The sequence below is a fragment of the Petaurus breviceps genome, unplaced genomic scaffold (genome assembly GCF_028583685.1).
Source record: "Petaurus breviceps papuanus isolate PSGF00001 unplaced genomic scaffold, PetGlider_PUasm1.0 90504, whole genome shotgun sequence".
NCBI lineage: Eukaryota > Metazoa > Chordata > Mammalia > Diprotodontia > Petauridae > Petaurus > Petaurus breviceps.
The window spans coordinates 3,654,381-3,673,295 of NW_027187266.1; the positions used below are offsets into that span (position 1 = coordinate 3,654,381).

At 36.9% G+C, this 18,915-nt stretch overlaps 1 protein-coding gene across 1 annotated transcript in view; it reads right to left on the reverse strand.

Annotated features, from left to right (window-relative positions):
* Positions 1–4,086: 4,086 nt before the first annotated feature.
* Positions 4,087–18,915, reverse strand: part of HAO1 (hydroxyacid oxidase 1) — a 68,219-nt gene continuing 53,390 nt past the window's right edge. Inside the window, exons 5-8 of the mRNA XM_069062767.1 lie at positions 15,066–15,157; positions 10,875–11,033; positions 10,722–10,791; positions 4,087–4,522 (exon numbers count right to left, since the gene is read on the reverse strand). Coding sequence (XP_068918868.1) covers positions 4,452–4,522; positions 10,722–10,791; positions 10,875–11,033; positions 15,066–15,157 — 392 coding nt within the window. The 3' untranslated portion in view covers positions 4,087–4,451. The remainder of the gene's footprint in view (positions 4,523–10,721; positions 10,792–10,874; positions 11,034–15,065; positions 15,158–18,915) is intronic.

The window sequence follows — 18,915 nt, forward strand, 5'->3', positions numbered from 1 at the left end:
TTTCTGGGTGTGGTGCTAAGTATCTGAGCCCAGATTTGATCCCCAGGTCATCCTGACACTGGGGCCGGTGCTCTTACTCACTGAGCCACCTGGCTGCCCCAGAGCATTTTACTTCTAAATAATTTAAAGTACTCCCCTGTGTGTTATTACATTATATCACAGCAATAGCCATGAAAAGGAAATCAGATGAATGATAATATACTCATTTGATAAGTGCAATAATTACATCACAAAGAGGTTAGATGATTGGCTCAGGATAAAGTAATATCTTGATCCCTAGTTCAGGAGTTCATGAGATCACATTTTTGCCTTTCTAAGTAGATATAATAAATCAAATTAGATAATTGAATGCATGACCAAGTTTACATAATGGTGCTATATTATCAGGAAAAATGATGACTGAAGAAAATGTAGAAAACTATCATTTTTCTTATAGGCAATTGTAAGTGTTTACCTTTATATGCAACTGATTTTTCCTAAAAAGTAGTCCCAAGATGCAGGTACAGGGCATGACTTAATAGCTGTCAAGTAAGTCTTGTAGCTGATTTTCTAGACACCCAACAAGGTCAGAGACTGCAGGTACAGGTCTAGGTTTAGTAAGGGCATATTGTTGTGTTCTCCTTAGCTAGAAAGGGAAATTCAAATTTATTACTCATAGAATCCTAAGGCTTATTTTGACCATCTTAATCGATTGTTTTTAATCTTTTGTTTTCTGATCTCAGGAAATCTGAGTGTGAAAGTATATATACATTAATGAATAAACTTGTTATTTCATTAGAAAAGAACAGCTAATTAAGCAATAATAAGCTTTCTTTTTCCCTAAACATGGACCATCAGAGCATAGAGGAAGGAAGGTGCCTATTGCTCAAGAAGGATTGGGATCAGGACAGGAAATCACATCTTTCAAACCATAGAAATAGTCCCCAACATGTAAACATACGATATCATCCTTCTCTATCTTTTGAGTAACATTTATATTATCTAAAATAAACGATCATTCTGTTGGTGTTCCATAATTGACATGTGACACAGTTCACATTGTAGCAAATATAAGTTGAGTAAACAGAAAGCATTTGCTGTCTTTATGCTATGAGAAACATTCAGGTTTCCTTAAACAGACAAACTTTATTTTGTTGCTATGCAACTGTCATGCAACACAGTCCACCAGGCAGTAAATAAAAAATTTTACAATGAAGAGGAAAGTCTTTTTCTCTCTGCTTGAGATCAAGCCACAACTTCCTTTCATGTTATACTATCCCATCACTGTGCTCAAGGCTATTTCACAAACTTCAATGTTTTGGCAAGATAAACAAATGAATGAATAACACAGTGCTGACATAGATACAGTTTGAAAATTGCACGCGAGGAAACATCAATACTGTTTAGCTCAATTCTTCCACACAGGCCAGGGAATTCATGTACTCCAAGCATAGAAAGGCAGGAAGGGTTCTACTTCATCGCCCCCTTCCCATATTCTCCCTGGGAGCTATGTTTACATAAGACTCCAAGAAAGGATCAATCTCTCTCCCCTGCTAGTCTAGACAGCCATTTGCTAACAGTCTAGACAGTCAAGACTTTAATGGATGGCTTTTATAGGCACTAAAAGATGTCAGACAAAAACAACAGAACTGGGCTACAGAACTGGGAGGACAAAGTACCCACAAACCCTTATATAATAATATAGGAAGAGAAGATATACCTAGAGTTCCTGAATTTCTATACAGGAGAATGTAAGTAGAATGTAAGCCCCCTGTGGGTAAGAGTGATTTTTTTATTTCTGTCTTTGTGTCCCTAAGACTTTACATATAGTAAGTGCTTAATAAATGCTTGTTGGTTTGGATTGGTTGGGAAATAAAATGGTGGAAAGAGCACTAGACTAGGAAACAGGAAACAGGACACATGTTCTAACGCAAATGCTAACATTGCCTAGAAGTATGAGATTAGGGAAACCACTTTGACATAGGAGAATGTCAGTTACCTCATATGTAAAATGAGAGGTTTGATCAATATAATCCCTTCTGGTTCCAAGAAGCTATGAATCCAGGTGCTACCTTGAGTTTTACTTAAGTTATTTTGCTCCTTATTTTCTTTGTAGATTGTGACATTGATTTTAAAGATCTTAATCTTTCATTAGACAAAACTTTTTCCTATTACAAAGATAGAGAATGTAAGTTTAAAGATTAAGTAGCTTGTCCAAGAAAGAACTGCTTTTAGCAAGGGAAAGAGAGAGAGAGAAAGAATTGTGTTTTATTTTCACTTCTCCATATTCTTCATATTTGCTCAGGTCACTATATGATTTTTCATGAAAATGTTGCTATAATAGATATGAGTACATATGAGGTGTGTTAGAGCCAACTCAAATTGGCTTGAGAGAGCCAACTTGTTAAATTTTCAGTGTGATCATTTGTGCATTGGAAATTGGCAAATGCTACAAATAAGACCTTGATTTATTGTTTAATTATCTACACACAAGAAAGTGATGGAGAAAATATTAATTACAAAAGATTAAACTTGAAAGTTTTCTGTGCACATTTTTTTCTTCCTTCTGGAGATTCAATTGTTAAACATTTACCAGCACAACCTGTGGATATATTCTCACACTGAAAATTTCTGTGAAAATCCACATTGATATAGAAGCATGAAACCTCATGCAAATGGAAGCATGGTTCTTTGGGCTAAACAAAAGAAGAGAAAATCACATTTCATGAGATTTATTCTTGGTTCTCCATTTATATAATTTTGAGGAGGTTCCTTGATCCTTCTGGACAAGTTCCCAAAAAATAATGCATTCTTTGGTTAGATCTAGTCTAGAAAAGGAAGGTAGTTAGAGGAAAGCTCTAGTCTGGTAGTCAAGAGATCTTGTTTCTAGTCATGGCTTTGCCACCAATAAGCTAGGAAACCTTGGACCAGTCAATTAATCTCTCTATTTTCTCATTTACACAAAGAGTGCATTGAACTATTTAATCCCTAAGGTTTTAAGCACTAAAACTATATGTGTTATTAATAAAAAAAAATTAAAACTTTGTGATATGGGTACCACATTGGACAATTTCATATCCAGCATAGTTCTTAGTATATAGTAGGGACCTAATAAATACCTTTTGGATCATTGATTTATTGATGTTGATTGACTCCATAATTCATTTAAAATAATGAACTGGTATATCTCAGCTCTGTTGATTCATATCTGTGTAATCTTGGTAAGTTACATAACTTTCCCAGGACTCAGTTTCCTTACATGTAAAATGAGGAGGTTGCTTTGGAAGGACCCTTCCAGCTTTACAAAAAAAAAAAAAGGAAAAAAATTCCTCTGACTCAAATCCTATAATATAAATATAGTATTTGCTCTACACACTTGAAAACAAAATTCTCTAGGTATAGTTAAATTTTAAAAAATCAAGTAAAGTAAATCTTTATGCTAGTGAATTTTATAAGGCTAGATTAATAAATGGGGTCATCCCAATTTGAAAAGTAGAGAAAAGCTCTACAAAATGTATAGTATTTTCAGGTAGTCATTAATCCTCCAACATTTTCATCTTATTATACGACAAAGGATTCTATAACTCCTAGGGACTGCAGCTAAGGGAGTAAGTGACTTTTCTCTGGAGAAAAAAATTCAACCTCATAATTTTGAGAGGTAGTGAGTTTTTCTTTAGTACACTTTTTCAAACTGAACCTGGATGATCTCTTGTCAACAATATTGTAGAAGATATTCCTATCTTTGGACATCATGGACTAAAGGGCTTCTAACATCCCTTCTAGCCTGGAGATTTGGGGGGCATCCCCAAGACTGTAATAGCAATAGATTTGGAAAATAACAGAGGTAGAGAAGTCATCAGAAAAGATTAAAAGAATTAGGGTAATGTAGATCTTTAGTATCCAGAAGGGACAAAAGGGAAGTAGACCACGGACAAGAGAGGGTTTTAGTTGTGAAACAAGCAAATTCCTTATCATATGTCATTAAGTGACATACACCCAAATAATGAAAAGCCTGCTTTTTATTCATCAAATCATTTTCACAGCCCTGCCTTATCCTTAAGCCCATGACTTCAATCTTAAAAGATACAATTTTTAGGCTATCTCCACCAATTTACTTGAGTGAACACTTCTGTTCAGTCATTTGTTTGTCAGTAGTGGGTATCCCAAGTTTTGCCAAAGTACATCTTTTACCTTTTAAAGAGAACTGATATGTTTAAATTCATTTTTAATGTTTTCTTTTTTAATGGTTAATATATTCCTAGGATGCAAATGCATTCTTTAAATGATCCTGGGAAACCCATTGAAAAGTCAATAGCAATGAGCTAAAAGGGGTTTCTATTTTGTTGGGGAAGAACGATACTCTTTGTATGGTGGCTCAAAATTTCAGAGTACGATCACCCTCTGCACAGTGTCTCTTTGTTAAGAAACACATGCTGAAAGAAAGAATACAAATGAGAAAATAGTGTGCACTGTCAGATCTTGGAAACAACCAACGGATTTGTCCTCACCAATGTCTTGTCAATGTCTTTTACATTCCGGCACCCTGAAAAAATAAAACATACATTTAATATAAAATAAATGCAATAATAATCAGTTGGGTAATGGTTTTCCCAAGGAATGTAAAACTTGACTAATGTAAAGTTTATGGTTCAAGGTAGGCCTGCCAACTCTTATGTGGCATGAGACCATTTTTATTACCTAAACAGTCCTTAACACGAAATGACTGGCACATATTTTTATTAACACAAAGAGTATATTCTTTCTGCCACATTTAATAGATCTTTGGGGACTGAAAGCTTTCCTTTAGGATCTGTCTCTGTAGAAAAGGAAAACTCAGAGTGATGATTCACAGGGTATCATTCTTCCCTCAGAGACCATCTACACAGGCAAAATGCATTGAAGAATCAAGCAATCATGTCAAAAATTCAATCAATATGGACAATCTGGGTCATAAAGACAAAATTTGAAAAAATAACAATAAGCCTTCCTTTTTCCTTCGTTACATGGTTTTGAAAATGGAATTATCAGGTAATTGCTTCAATAACTCATTTCATCTTCCTTGTACACATGTGCATTGAACCTCTTCTGAATCAGTAACTTCAGGATGATTCCAGAATGAAAGAAGAAAAGTAACAGAGGGCCTAATAAGGGACCACAGAAGAAGCCATATCCTCTTCCTACTGTAGCTTCTGATTATGGAAAAAGTGATAATTCTTCCAGTATATTCAACAAGCATTTCATAAATTTTAACTGAATGTTTCAGTATTTCCTTCACTTTGGGATCTATGGGAAACAGCCAACATACCAAAACTTTGGGTAACCCACATGTGAACATCATCTGTAAAGTAGAAACCATTTATTCTATGCCAGAGATACTTTACTCAAGGATCTCATTAGGTCCCGTGTATTTAAATACTATTCCTATGTTGATGAGGTTCAAATCTACATATTCTGTCCCCAAACTCTCTGCTGACCTCCAATCTCACATCTCCAACTGCCTTTCAGATATCTCAAATCAGATGTCCAGTATACATCTTAAATTCAATATATTAAAACAAATTCATTATCTTCCTGCCCTCAACCCTCCCTTCCTCTTACCTTCCCTATTACTATAGAGGGCAGCACTATCCCTTTACCACCCTCAAGCTCTCAACCTAGTAACTATTCTTGACCCCTCACTATCTCTTATCCACCCCAACCCCACTGCATATCTAAAATGTTGCCAACGTCTGTCAATATCACCTTTGCAACATCACTTGAATATGCCCCCTTCTCTTCTCTGACACTTCCACCATTTTGGTGCAGGCCCTTGTCACCTCATGCCCTGGACTATTGCAATAACAAGCTGGTAGGTCTGACTGCTCAAGTCTTTCTCCACTCCATTCCATCCTCCATTCAACCACTAACGTGATTTTCCTAAAGCACAAATCTGACCATGGTTCCCTATCACCTCCAGAAACCTCAGTTTGGTGTTCAAAGTCCTTCATAACCTAACCTCCTCTTAACTTCCATTCTTATCATATTTAAATCCACAACACAAATTCTTCAATCCAGTGACACAGGCCTCCTGGTTGTTTCAAAAACAAAACACTCTATTGCTCAGCTCCAGACATATTCTCTGGTTGTCTTTTGTGCCTAGAATGCTCTCCCTCCTTGTTTCCATCTGCCAACTGGCTTCCTCTAAATCCCAACTAAAATCTCATCTTCTACAGGAAGACTTCCGTAGTCCCTCTTAATTAATATGCTTTCCCTCTCTTATTTATTTCCATTTGTCTTGTTTGTATACATTTTTATTAGCTTATTTGTATACATTTGTTTGCTAGTTATTTCTTCCATTAGATTGTAAGCTCCTTGAGGGTAATGACTGTCTTTTGCCCCTTTTTGTATCCCCAGTACCTGGCACAGTGCCTGGCACATAGTAGATACTTCAAAAATATTTTTTGTCTGACTCACCAAACAATGTATTTTGAATCTATCTTTTTCTTTTCATCCCTGCATCTACCACTTTACTTCAAGTCTTTAGCATCTATATTATACCAGCTGCCAGAGTAAAGCTTTATTTAAAAAAAATCATCATCTCAACCTTGTTCAGACACCTAAGTGAATTCCAACTTTCCAAATACTTCAGCTTGCAATTCTAGTCAACTCCCCCAATTTAATACCAACCAACCATTCCAATCTGGTCAACTATACATCAAGCTAGATTGATCGTGATTGTGACACATGCCTTCTTTCTTCCTCATCTTTACATGAACATTTCCTTCACATAATATGATCCTCCTTCTTTCTTCCTGCTCCTTTTCTCTTCAGCTACTCCTCATCTTTGAAGAACAAACTTAAGACCCATTTCCTTTATAGAACTATGACAAAGATTCTGCCATCTCTTCTTTTTCTTTACAGAATTTTTAAAGCATCTTTATTTTCTGCTCCACTCAATTGATATCTGCTTTACATTGCCAAGCATGTTTAGTTATTGCTTTATTTTTATGTGTAAATTCCCCACCAATAGCAATAATTGGTACATTTAGATAGAACTTTAATGTTTAGAAAGCATTTTACATATACAGGGTCTCCCAAAAGGAAGACCATGTATTATTTCATTAAAGCCTTACAACAACTCTGAAATAGGTAACATAGCTACCATTATCCTCATCTTCCAGAAATGGAAACTGATCATAGGCAGCTATGTAGCACACTGGATAGAGCACCAAGCCTAGATTAAGGGAAGACCTGAGTTCAAATTTGGCTTCAGGAAATTAAGTGATACTTAGCAATTCACTGAACTGCTACCTGCCTCAGTTTCCTCAATTTAAAAATAGGAATAATAATAGCATCAACCTCACAGGGTTCTTGTGAACATCAAATGAGAGAATGTTTTTAAAGTGCTGAGCCTAGTGCCTGGCTCATAGTAAGTGCTTAATAAATGCTTATTCCCTTCCCTTTAAAAGACTTATCAAAATTTACACAGCTAGTAAGTATTAGAGGCATGATTTGAAACCATTTCTTCCTGACTTCAAGGTGAGTGCTCTATCTAGCACATCTTTTTTTTTTTGAGAAGGGAAGGTAGGGCAATTGGGGTTAAGTGACTTGCCCAAGGTCACAGGGCTAGTTTTGTGTGTGTGTGTGTGTGTGTGTTAAGTGTCTGAGGCCGGATTTGAACTCAGGTCCTGCTGACTCCAGTGTCGGTGCTCTATTCATTGCACCACCTAGCCACTCATCTATTCAGTGCATCTTGAAGCCTCTCTTCCAAGTCACATCTAGCCTCCTTCTCCCCCCTTCAAAAAAAGGGAAAAATTAAGTAGCTAAAATGAAATTAAAGATAATTTCCCAGAAAGATTTTTAAAAAGAAAACCAAGCCCCATTAATTTTTTTTTTACCAAAAGGGGAAGCATTCCTAGGAATCTACTATTCTTAAGGAGTCTAGAAAACCTCTTACAGTCTGCTAGTGGGTCTCTTTGTCTCAGTACGAGTCCATACTCATCTGTCAAATTGATCTTCCTTAAGTGTAATTTTGAGGGACAACTCCTTGGTGCAGGAGAAAGTTCAAATACAGCCTCAGATACTTCCTAGCTCTATGACTGGCCTAGTCACTTAACCCTTATTACCTCAGTATATATTCCTCTGTCAAATGAGCTGGAGAAGGAAATGACAAAGCACTGTAGTACCTTTGCCAAGAAAACCCCAAATAGGGTCACACAGAGTTGGACATGACTGAAAACAACTGAAACAACAAAAAGGCAATTCTGACCATGTCAGTGCCCTATTTAATCAAATCCAGTAGCTTCTTATGAGCTCCATGATCCAATATAAAATCTCCTGACTCCTTCCACTTTTCAATTCTTTTTATTCCTTACTAGAACATGACGCTCCATCCCTGAGCATTTTCATTGTCTCTTCTCCATGCCTGAGATTCTCCTTCCTCATCTCTGCCTCTTGGCTTCTCTTGCTTCTGACAAGTCTCAGCTTAAAGTTCCACCATCTGCATCTCCATAATATTAGTGTCATCCCTCTGACCCAACCCCCAGTGTTTCCTGTATATATCTTGTTTGTATATAATCATTTGCCTGTTGTTTCACCCATTAGTCTGAAAATTCTGTGAGGGCAGAGACTGTTTTTTGTCTTTCTTTGTATTCCTAATACTTCACACAGTACCTGGCACAATAGTTACACATTTAATAAATGTCTATTGATAAACTGATTGACTGACTACAGATGTAATCCATAGCCCAGAAACTCAAGTTAAGAGTTCTCAAGAACTGGCTTCAATCTAGGCAGAATTCTCATAAATATCAATTTAGTTCATGTCCTCTCTGACCTTAGGTTTCCCTGTGGAATTGCAGAATTTGGCTTGCTCTGTCCTCAATCAAGGTCTATTATAAACACATCAGAATATCAATTTAAAAGGAATAGTAAGTTGTATATAATAGATTTGCAGTTTCATGTCAACCATCTTTTTTTAATTATATTGTGTTATGGAAATAGTTTTTTTATTCCATTAAGGGGGTGTCCATCAATTGGGGAATGGCTGAACAAGTTGTGGTATATGCATGTTATGGAATATTATTGCGCTATAAGAAACGGGGAGCAGGCGGTCTTCATATTTACCTGGAGAGGCTTAAAAGGATTGATGCTGAGTGAGAAGAGTAGAACCACGAGGAATTTGTACACAATTACAGACACAACATATGTGTGATGACCGACTTTGATAGACTGGACTCTTCTCAACAATGCAGGGATATAAGTCAATCCCAAAAGACGCATGATGGAGAGAAAAACGTGCATCCAGAGAAAGAACTAGAAAGAACTAAATTTATATCCAGGTGGAAGCAAAATACCTGATCTTTTTCGTTCTCTTATTTGATTTTATGTCCTCTTTACCATTTTTCATTCCAGCTGGTACAATCCATCTTTATAACCTGACCATTGTATAATGTGAAAGTATTTACTGATCCTATACTTGATTATAAGATGCCATGGGGGGGGGAGGAGGGGAAGGAGGGGGACAAAATGTGAAATTCAAGGAATTGTAGAATTGAATCCTATAAACTAAAAGGAAACAAACAAATTAATAAATTAAAAATTGAATTTTTTTTTTTAAAAAAGTACACATAACTTGTGTATGTCTCTAAAAATGTCGGTCAAAAGCGGCCTGGGTTTCAATACAAATGTAATATGTATATGTGTGTGTGTGTCTATATGTATGTGTGTGTGTGTTTTTTTTTTTAATGAAGGGGGGAGTTTTCAGGACAACTTGTATTTGAAAGGCAGTGGGTTATAGTGGATAGAGCACTGACTTGGATTCATCTGCCATCTAAGACATCTATTGGCTGTGACCCCAGGCAATTCATTTAATTTTTCTGGTCCTCATCTTTCTTATCTATAAAACATTGGACTAGATGACCTCTACAATCCTGTCCAGTTCTAAGTCTGTGACCCTATAATCTTTATTTCAGCCCAAAGAAAGATTGTAGAACATACACACACACACACACACACACACACACACACAGAGTAGAATCTCAGGAGTCTATCAACAGCCAACACAACTTCCCTTGCTACCCACCTTCCCCCAAGAGCAAAATTATTATAGTGCCACTCTGTGTTTGAGACTTCCCTTAAAGGGAAGCACACTGGTCCAAATAATTCACAGTGATTGTGAAGAAAAAAAAACGACTTCCAGGTTCCTTCTTTACCTTGTCATTCTCTCCTTTCCTTCTTTGCACTTGAAATGCAAGCTATTTATAAACAGAATATGTCCTACGCTTGTATATCATTTTGGCATATGTCTATCACAATACCTATCTAGAAAAATCACTCAATAAGTATGTGGTCAGTTCTTTTTAGTCATAAGAATATGTTCTATTTTAAAGGACAGAGACCATGTTTTTCCAAGATGCCTACTATAGGAAAAGGAAATGAGCATTTATGAAGTACCTACGTGACAGGCACAGTGTTAAGTACTTTATAAATATTACCTTGTTTAATCCTCATGTCAGCTTTGAGGGGCAGGCATTATTATTACTTCCAATTTACGGTTGAGGAAACAGAGGTAGACAGGTTAAATGACTTGCCCACAGTCACACAGTTAGTATCTGAGGCTTGATTGAACTCAAGTCTTCTTGACTCCAGGCCCTATACTCTCTCCATTGCACCATAAAACCAGCCTTACTGTAGTGTTCACAATTCAGCAGAGGGCATGATAAATGCTACTGACTGGTTTGATGAAAGACTTAAGAGCTCACCAGTAAGAGCCATGGCCAACCGGAATTCTTCTTTCAGCATTTCCAGAACTTCCTTCACTCCTTTCTCCCCCTAAAAAAATGAAAGCACGAGAAGTATTTGGCTTAGGCTGATTCATTCATACCAGACATTTGTTTATCTAATTACTCAATTACCTGATAAGCCAATCCCCAGATGATGGGTCTTCCCACAAATACAGCCTTGGCCCCAAGAGCAAGGGCTTTCAGCACATCCGTTCCTTTACGTACACCCCCATCCAAGAATACCTCCACCTTTCCCTCCACAGCCTCTACAATTTCAGGCAGGACATCAATCTGTGGAGGCAAGACAGAAAATGTTATGTCATTGGTCCATTAAAAGGGGATACAGCTCAAGGCCACCCAAAGGCTGCTTAATCTCATCAGACCAGGACTTTAGGTGAAAGCTGCAGGCCACAGGAATGCAGGTTTAGGGTCAAGAGTAAAACGATTTTCCTTTAAAAAAAAAAAACAGAAAAGGAAGGGACTAGGAACTAAAAGCATCAACATTACCTTTAAGTTGAAGTTTAGGGTTGGTGGGATAATCTCTGGGAGAGTTTCCTGTAAGGAACTGAGGGCTGAATTTGGCCACAGATTTCTACCATGGAGTGAATAAGGGTAGAACTTGGCACATAGCCCTGAATGGTTTGGCATGTAATGTGAGTTTTTCTCCATTCCCATTTGCTTTTTGCTACCTTGCCAAACATACTTTGGATCAATTTACATATACACTGCTTTCTTCTTATATTCAGGCAAATTACATCAACATATAAGTGCTACAATTTCCAAACTATGATGCAAGCTGTAATTAAGCACATTTCCCCAATTTGTAAGGAAAAACGAGAAAAATATTAACCAGCTTGGGTTCAATGCACGTTTTCAAAGCCTATCAAATAGTCTGTTTAGTTTATTTCAAACACTGAATGTGGCCTAAAAATGACCTAGGAAAGACATTTATGACATGAACCTTGTGCTACAAAATTGAGTCCAGATTGGTGTCATGTATCTATGGAATAGAAGGTTTCATCTGTGGCCTAGTATTTTCAACCACAGAGAATGGAGCTGGAATTATAACTGGATGTACCTTTGCTGTGCTATATAATTTTCAGTGAGACAGATTATAAATAAATTTAATGTAAGAACACGATTTTATACCCCTATTCTATTTCTTATCTTGCAACACCCTATATATGCCAGCTATTGACAAGCTATGGCAACGGTCTGTTGTTTCCTCAGCTTTCACTTCCCAAAGGCATGAGAGAAAATCTTTTTCGGTTTAGGTTTTAGACTCTTAAATATAGTCTTCACATGGCAATCCAAGAAAATGTTATGGGTAGATATGTGGTACAGTGGATTAGTGCTGGACCTGGCATCAGGAAATTTGAACCTGAGTTCAAATCCAGGCTTAGACACTTACTAGTTGTGTGACCCTGGGCAAGTTACTTAAATTCCTTCTTCCTGAGGAGTTTCTTCTTCTAAAAACTTGGAATAATTCCAACTCTCTCCCTGGGTTATTGTGATGATCAAATAAGATAATGTATATACAGTACCTTGTAAACCTTAAGGTACTAAATAAATGCCAGCAATTATTACTGTAGCATTAAGGAACACCTACACAGTATTCACACATCAAGGGACAACCCAAGTTCCACCCTTTAATGAAATCTTTCCCCATAACTTTTCCCCTTCCTGACCTCCACAGCACTCATTGTCTATGTATTGGTACTTTTCAATCCAATTCAAGAAGCATTTGTTCATTACTCCCATGTGCCAGGCACTGAAGTTTCAAAAAAGAAACCACCTCTGCCATAATTTTATCCTATTTCTCATATTTTATGATGTCATTCCCCCAACAAGATTGTAACCTTTAGGGCAGGGACTAAACTCACAGAAGTACAAATGAATATTAGAGTTCGAAGAGATGTCACAGTCTATCTCATTCAACCTTTGTTTAAACAAGATTCCTCTCTACAACCTCCCTGTCGAGTGGCCCTGGGGATAAAGTGCAGGGTCTGCAGTCATCACAACCTGAGTTTAGATCTGGCCTTACTTACTTCTTACTAGATGTGTTATCCTGGGCAAGTCATTTAACCATTGTTTGCCTCAGTTTCCTCACCTTTATAATGGAGATAATAACAGCATCTATGTCCCAGGATTGTTGTAAGGATCAAATAAGATAGCGATCGCAAAGTCCTAACACAGTGCCTGGCACATATTAAGCACTGTATGAATGTGTATCATCATCATTATTACTATTAATTATTAGGGAGCCAACTCCAGTTGTCTTGATCTATATCTTGTCACTGGCTCCAGAGGTAAATGTAAGACTGGTAACCTTGTACAGCCCCCCCTCACTTAAATACAATTCATTTGCAAGACATGGCATCATCTTCCTAATGTCATGGTCCTCTTTGAGAATGAAGGACAAAAAACAATAACAACAACATTAATTATTATTATCACTTAAAGAATTCCAGTGAGGGAGAATGCATTATCACCCATGGCAGTTAATCCACCTTTAATGAACTATAATTGGTATATCCCCCCCCCCCGCTTTATATCATTACTAAATTTGTCTCTTTGCAACTTTCACCCATCACTCCTAGTTCTCTGATCGGGTGGCAAAACAGAATGAATCCAAACCTTCTAGGTGTTTAGCCATTCTAATACTTGAAAACAGCTATCACACAATAATAGGCAGCACCTGTATAGTATTTTACCGGTATTTCTTTTGATCCTCACAACAACCTTGAGATGTAGGTGCTATTATAATCCCCATTTTATGGTAGAGGAAACTGAGACAGATAGTGGTTAAGTGACTTACCCAGGGTCAAACAGCTGATAAGTATATGAGTTTAGATTTGAACTCAGTTCTTCCTGACCTCAGAGTATCCATGGCTCCATCTAGTGGCCACAATACCTTAAGTCTTTTCCAAGTTAAATACTACTGGGGGTTTCTTCTGTCCGTCTTCACATGACATGATTCTGGGTTGCCCTCTTTTTGCCATTTTCTAAGATATCAAGGTCCTTCCTAAAATGTAGCTCCTGAAGGGGATGCAGTTCTCCAGGATGTCACTGAGTCAGAACAGAGAGGACCAGCACTGCCCTGGTCCTACATAGTTGATTTCTCTTAGCATAGCCTCACATGATATTGGCTTTTGTGTGTTCCATATCAACTTCATAGCTATTGATAACTATTTATGATAGATGATATGATATGGTATGATAACTGTGGATAGCTATTTGCAATCCATTAGAACACATAGATCTTTTCTGAGGTAGATAATTAGCTATCTTGACATGTACTTACAAAGTTAATTTGTGGAACTCACATTTATTCCCATTGGATTTCATTTTATTAGGTTTCTCAGTACATTCTAATCTATAATGATATATAACTTATGACATAAGGATTCTGCCAACTTGATTTTTTAAAATATTTTGATAATTATATTTCAATATGATTAGATTCATTTAAAATGCTCTGTATTTTATGTATTTAAAAGCATTACTCTGAAAAGGACTCTAGAGGTTTCACCAGACTGCTGAAGGAGTCTAGGGCACAATAAAGGTTAAGACTTCCTGATTTACTTATAAGATCCTTTTGGTTTCCATATTAATCATTCTACATGCTCTGTTCCATAGATATCTTCATAGTTTCCTACAGTACAAAGCATACGGCTAGGTAGCAATCAATAAAGTAGGTAGCAATCAATCAATCAGTCGACAAGCTTTTATTGAACATTTATTATGCCCCAGGCACTGTGCTAAACTCTGGGCACTTTGCTAAGCGCTAAATACTCAAATCAGAAGAAGGCAGCTAGATGGCTTCTCTAGGTGGCTAGATAGCTGAAGGGAGTGCCAGCCCTGGATCAAGTAACTTTACCTCCCTCATTTTGACAGATGAGACTATTAAAGTATACAGAATTAGGCAATTTATCCAAGATCACACAGTTAGTTAATTGTAGAATATAGGCCTCAGACCTCCCAGTTCAATACTCAATCCACAAAGCAGTTAGTTGTATAGGACCTCAGAGTGAGAGTGAATCTTAGAGATAAGCTACCATGAGTAAAGAGTTCATTAAGAGTTGATTACAGCCTAATGATATAACACTCTTACCAGTAAATGCTCGTGGGGTTTAAACCCCTTTGGAATATATGTTTACACACAGATCATTGTTTGATGGCTACATATACACAAAAATATAAAAAATACCAAGATCAAACCAGACAGATAGAAAAATGGCTAAAATTGAAAGTGCAATGGAAATTAAACAAGGAATATTTGCAAAACATACTCCAGTCACTTTTTTTTTTATCAGTACTCACAGTGGCAGGCACTCCGTCCAGTTGGCGAGCACCATGATTGGACACCAATATCCCATTGACACCATATTTCACAGCTTCTCTGGCATCATCAGCTAGAAAAAAAAAACAACAACTATGATTCAGCAGTTCAGTAATTAAAGCTAAACTGAAGATACTATAGCCAATTGCCTGCTTTCTATTTAAAAAATCTAAATAGCAATTCTAAAGGGTAGATTTTAAAATTCTTACCTCAAAACAGAGATTTGAGGAATATTTTGATGAATCTTGTATCCTTCCTCCCTTTCCCTCATGCAGAATATAAGTTTTCTTAATATTAGGGACTGGCGGGGCAGCTAGGTGGTACAGTGAGTAAAAGCACCAGCCCCAGAGTCGGGAGGACCTGGGATTGGTTCTGGCCTCAGATACTTAACACCCACACACAAAAAAACAATGGCTGTGTAACCTTGGGCAAGTTACTTAACTCCAATTGCTTTAAAAAAAAAACAAAAAATATTAGGGACTGGCTCATTTTGTCTTTGTACCCCTAATTCTGATCACATTAACTATTTCATAGTAAGCATATCATAACTACTCATTGGATCTGATGGGCTAGATCTCATCAATGAATATTGTACACAAAACTCCTGTAATAGAGGTGGCAAAACCACGGTAGGCATGATGTTCTTGACCAAGATTAAGTCAGAATTTGCATCATTTTAAATAAAGAAAAGCATTAATAACCGATGCTTCTTGTGGAATTTGCATGCATTTCAATTTTGCTGATAGCATAGGATAATAAAATGTTCCACATGAATAATTCTAATATGTACATTATAAAGAATTAAACAAAAGAACATCAACATATACATGTATATGCCTACATATACATATCTAAATATATATATATATATATATATATACACACACACTTGAAAAATGATCCCCATACTTGATGCAATTATTCAGTTATGTTGAAATAAATTGATGACATTAAAAGTGTCAATAAAAATGAATGGAATTTAGGAGAACATAAAAGTTACTTTCAAATACTTATAAGGCAGCCAAATAGGAAGTAGGATTACACTTGTTTTGTTTGGCATTGTAGAATAGAACTGGTAGGAATGAGTGAAAGTTACAGAGCGGTAAACTTAGGCTATGATCTAAGAGTAAGATACTGCCCCCCTTGTTATACGGACATTTTGGTTGCTAATACGTGCAGAAAAAAAATATTTGTATAAAGAACACTGATAAAATCAGCTTGAGAAGAAACACAGCTCCAACCCCCACCCCCACCAGACAAATGCTTGAGGAGAGATACAGACTGTTTTGAGGACCAGAGAGAAAATTGTTTTGCAGATAAATGTATTGATCCAGAGGACCTGTTTGAAAGTAGAACAATGGACACAATGCACTGTAGTATATTTGCTTATTAACTGTTTTCAGAGTTTTGAAAGTTATAACTGCAAAACTGTAAATTTACTGTTTGGGAACTATGGGACAATGTTACCAGATCTGCTTTGAGACATTATTAGAAGACAGAAAGATAATAAGAACACAGAAGATGGGAAGAACCTGAGAAAGGAATCAGATTAAACCAGAGATTAGAAGCCTGAGAAACTAGAAGACTCCTAAAAGCTGACAGGCAGGTTCTTCAGATGTTTAAGAGTTTTGCTGATTGGCAGAGACACATTGCTTTACTGAGAGCTGATTGTCTAGAGAAAAGAGGTCTTACTAAAACTATAGGGTCTGGAGCTACTGAAAGTTTACTGCAGGAGGGCTGTATTCTGACACACTGAGAAGAGTTGTTTGGGCTAATTTTCCCCTAGTACCACATACTACTTTACTTTAAATCAGAGAAAACTCTCACTCTTTATTTCCCCCTACAGTTTAAGAGAGGGATAAGGGATAGAGGAAAGAGAAAGACAAGCTTTGCAGCTGTTTTTCTTGGAGTTATGCTGCCATATTTTGCTAAAAGATTATAACCCGTTCTCAATACCCTGCCATGGGTGGCTGTGTGCTAAAAGAGCTCAATAAAACTTCAGAGGCCTAAGAGTAAAAGAGAAGCAGTTTTGGCCAGGAGGTAGTTTTTGTGTTTTTTTTTTAAAGAGACCAAGGACTTCAAGGTTTACCATTCAGTGTCATGGTTATCCCAGGAATATGATTTTCCCTAGTCATATGTTACCTTGCTAGGTTTCAATAAGCGTGGGCCCACTCTTCCCCACAGATGCTGAGTACACTGATCAGTTACTGTGATCCAGGATTTTTAGTGAGTTGTTATATTTTTTAATTATCCCTGCTTTTGCCTTTTATTGAGTAATGTTGTAATTATTATTGTTTATGAAACATTTCATGTTTAAGATTTAATAGTGTTATTGAGACTATATAAATTAGTGAGAGCTTAAGAGCTACAATGACAAATAGTCAAAGTGTATTCCCCCCACACCAAGGTTTCACATAGTACCCTGTGTGTTTCTGTAGTTGCCATATAATCACTCCTGTGACCATTACCCTCCCCCAGGAAAGCCTCCAGAATTACCATTGTGAGTGCTGATTGGGAATGATTTAGTCAGCCTATAGAATAAAGATGATGTGGGTGCCATATTACATTCCATACAAGAGCTACACAAGGATCAACTTCCTAACAATTAAAGCTGTCCAAAAGTAAAAAGAAGTGTCCTCAAGATATAATGGATTTTCCCTTGTTGAAGTCTGAATGTTCATATCAAGAATGTAGTAATGGGGATTCCTGGTCAAGTATGGGTTGGACTAGATGGCCTCTGAGATCTCTTTCAAATCTGACATTCTGTGACTGTATGAATATTCTCCATGTTAAAACCTATTTATATTACCCCTATCCTCTATACCTTTGCTTTCTGTTTTAATGAAGAGGTATTCTTCTCCTTATCTAGACTAATCCCTCTACTTGTTCTCTTTTTCCTAACCTGTCCCCTTTCCTCCAGAAACTTGCCCCATCCTTCATTCCTTTTCATTCTCTTTTCTTCAGTTTCTCCTTACCTACTTGTTTCTTCCCTCCTGACTGAAAACATATACAAGTCTATCCTTCAAAACACTTTCCACTCCCTCAGGATATTATTCAAAGTCTCTTTTTGCTTACTCTACCAAACCTTTAGAGAAGAATACTTAAGACTATCTATACTTCCTCACAATTCACTTACTTTTCAACCTTTCATAAAGGATTATAGATGTAGAGCAAGAAGGGTCATCAGAGACCATCTAGTGGAAGGCCTTCATTTTACAGTTACAGAAACTAAGATCCAGAATCATACAGGTAGTAAGCATCAAAGGAAGGATTCAAATTCAAGTAGGTTTTCATCATCATCATCATAACTAGCATTTATACAGTGTTTTAAGGTTTTACAAAATATTTTCTAAATGTTAACTCAATCCTCATAACCCTGTGGGACAGATGTTATCTATCTACCTACCTACCTATCTATCTATCTATCTATCTATCTATCTATCTATCTATCTATCTATCTATCTATCATCTTTCTATGTTGTAGTCCCTAGTAAAATATAAGCTAGTTGAGGCAACAAAAGTTTTGTTTTGTTTTTATCATTTGAATACCCTAGGTCTAGCATGCTACACAGAACATAATACCTAATTTAAATATGTGTTGAATTAGAAAGAATTGAAATTTAATTTTATTTCAAAATACCTTGAGCAATATTTCATGGACTTATAGATGATGATATATGGAATAGAACAGTTCACAGAAAGAGAGGTAAGTTACCCAACTGAACCTGGCCAGCTGGGTCCCCATTCAGGCAGCTCCCCACAGGTTGTGGTTTGTACAGGAAGAAAGGAAGGGAAGGAAGGAAGGAGGGAGGGAGGGAGGGAGGGAGGGAG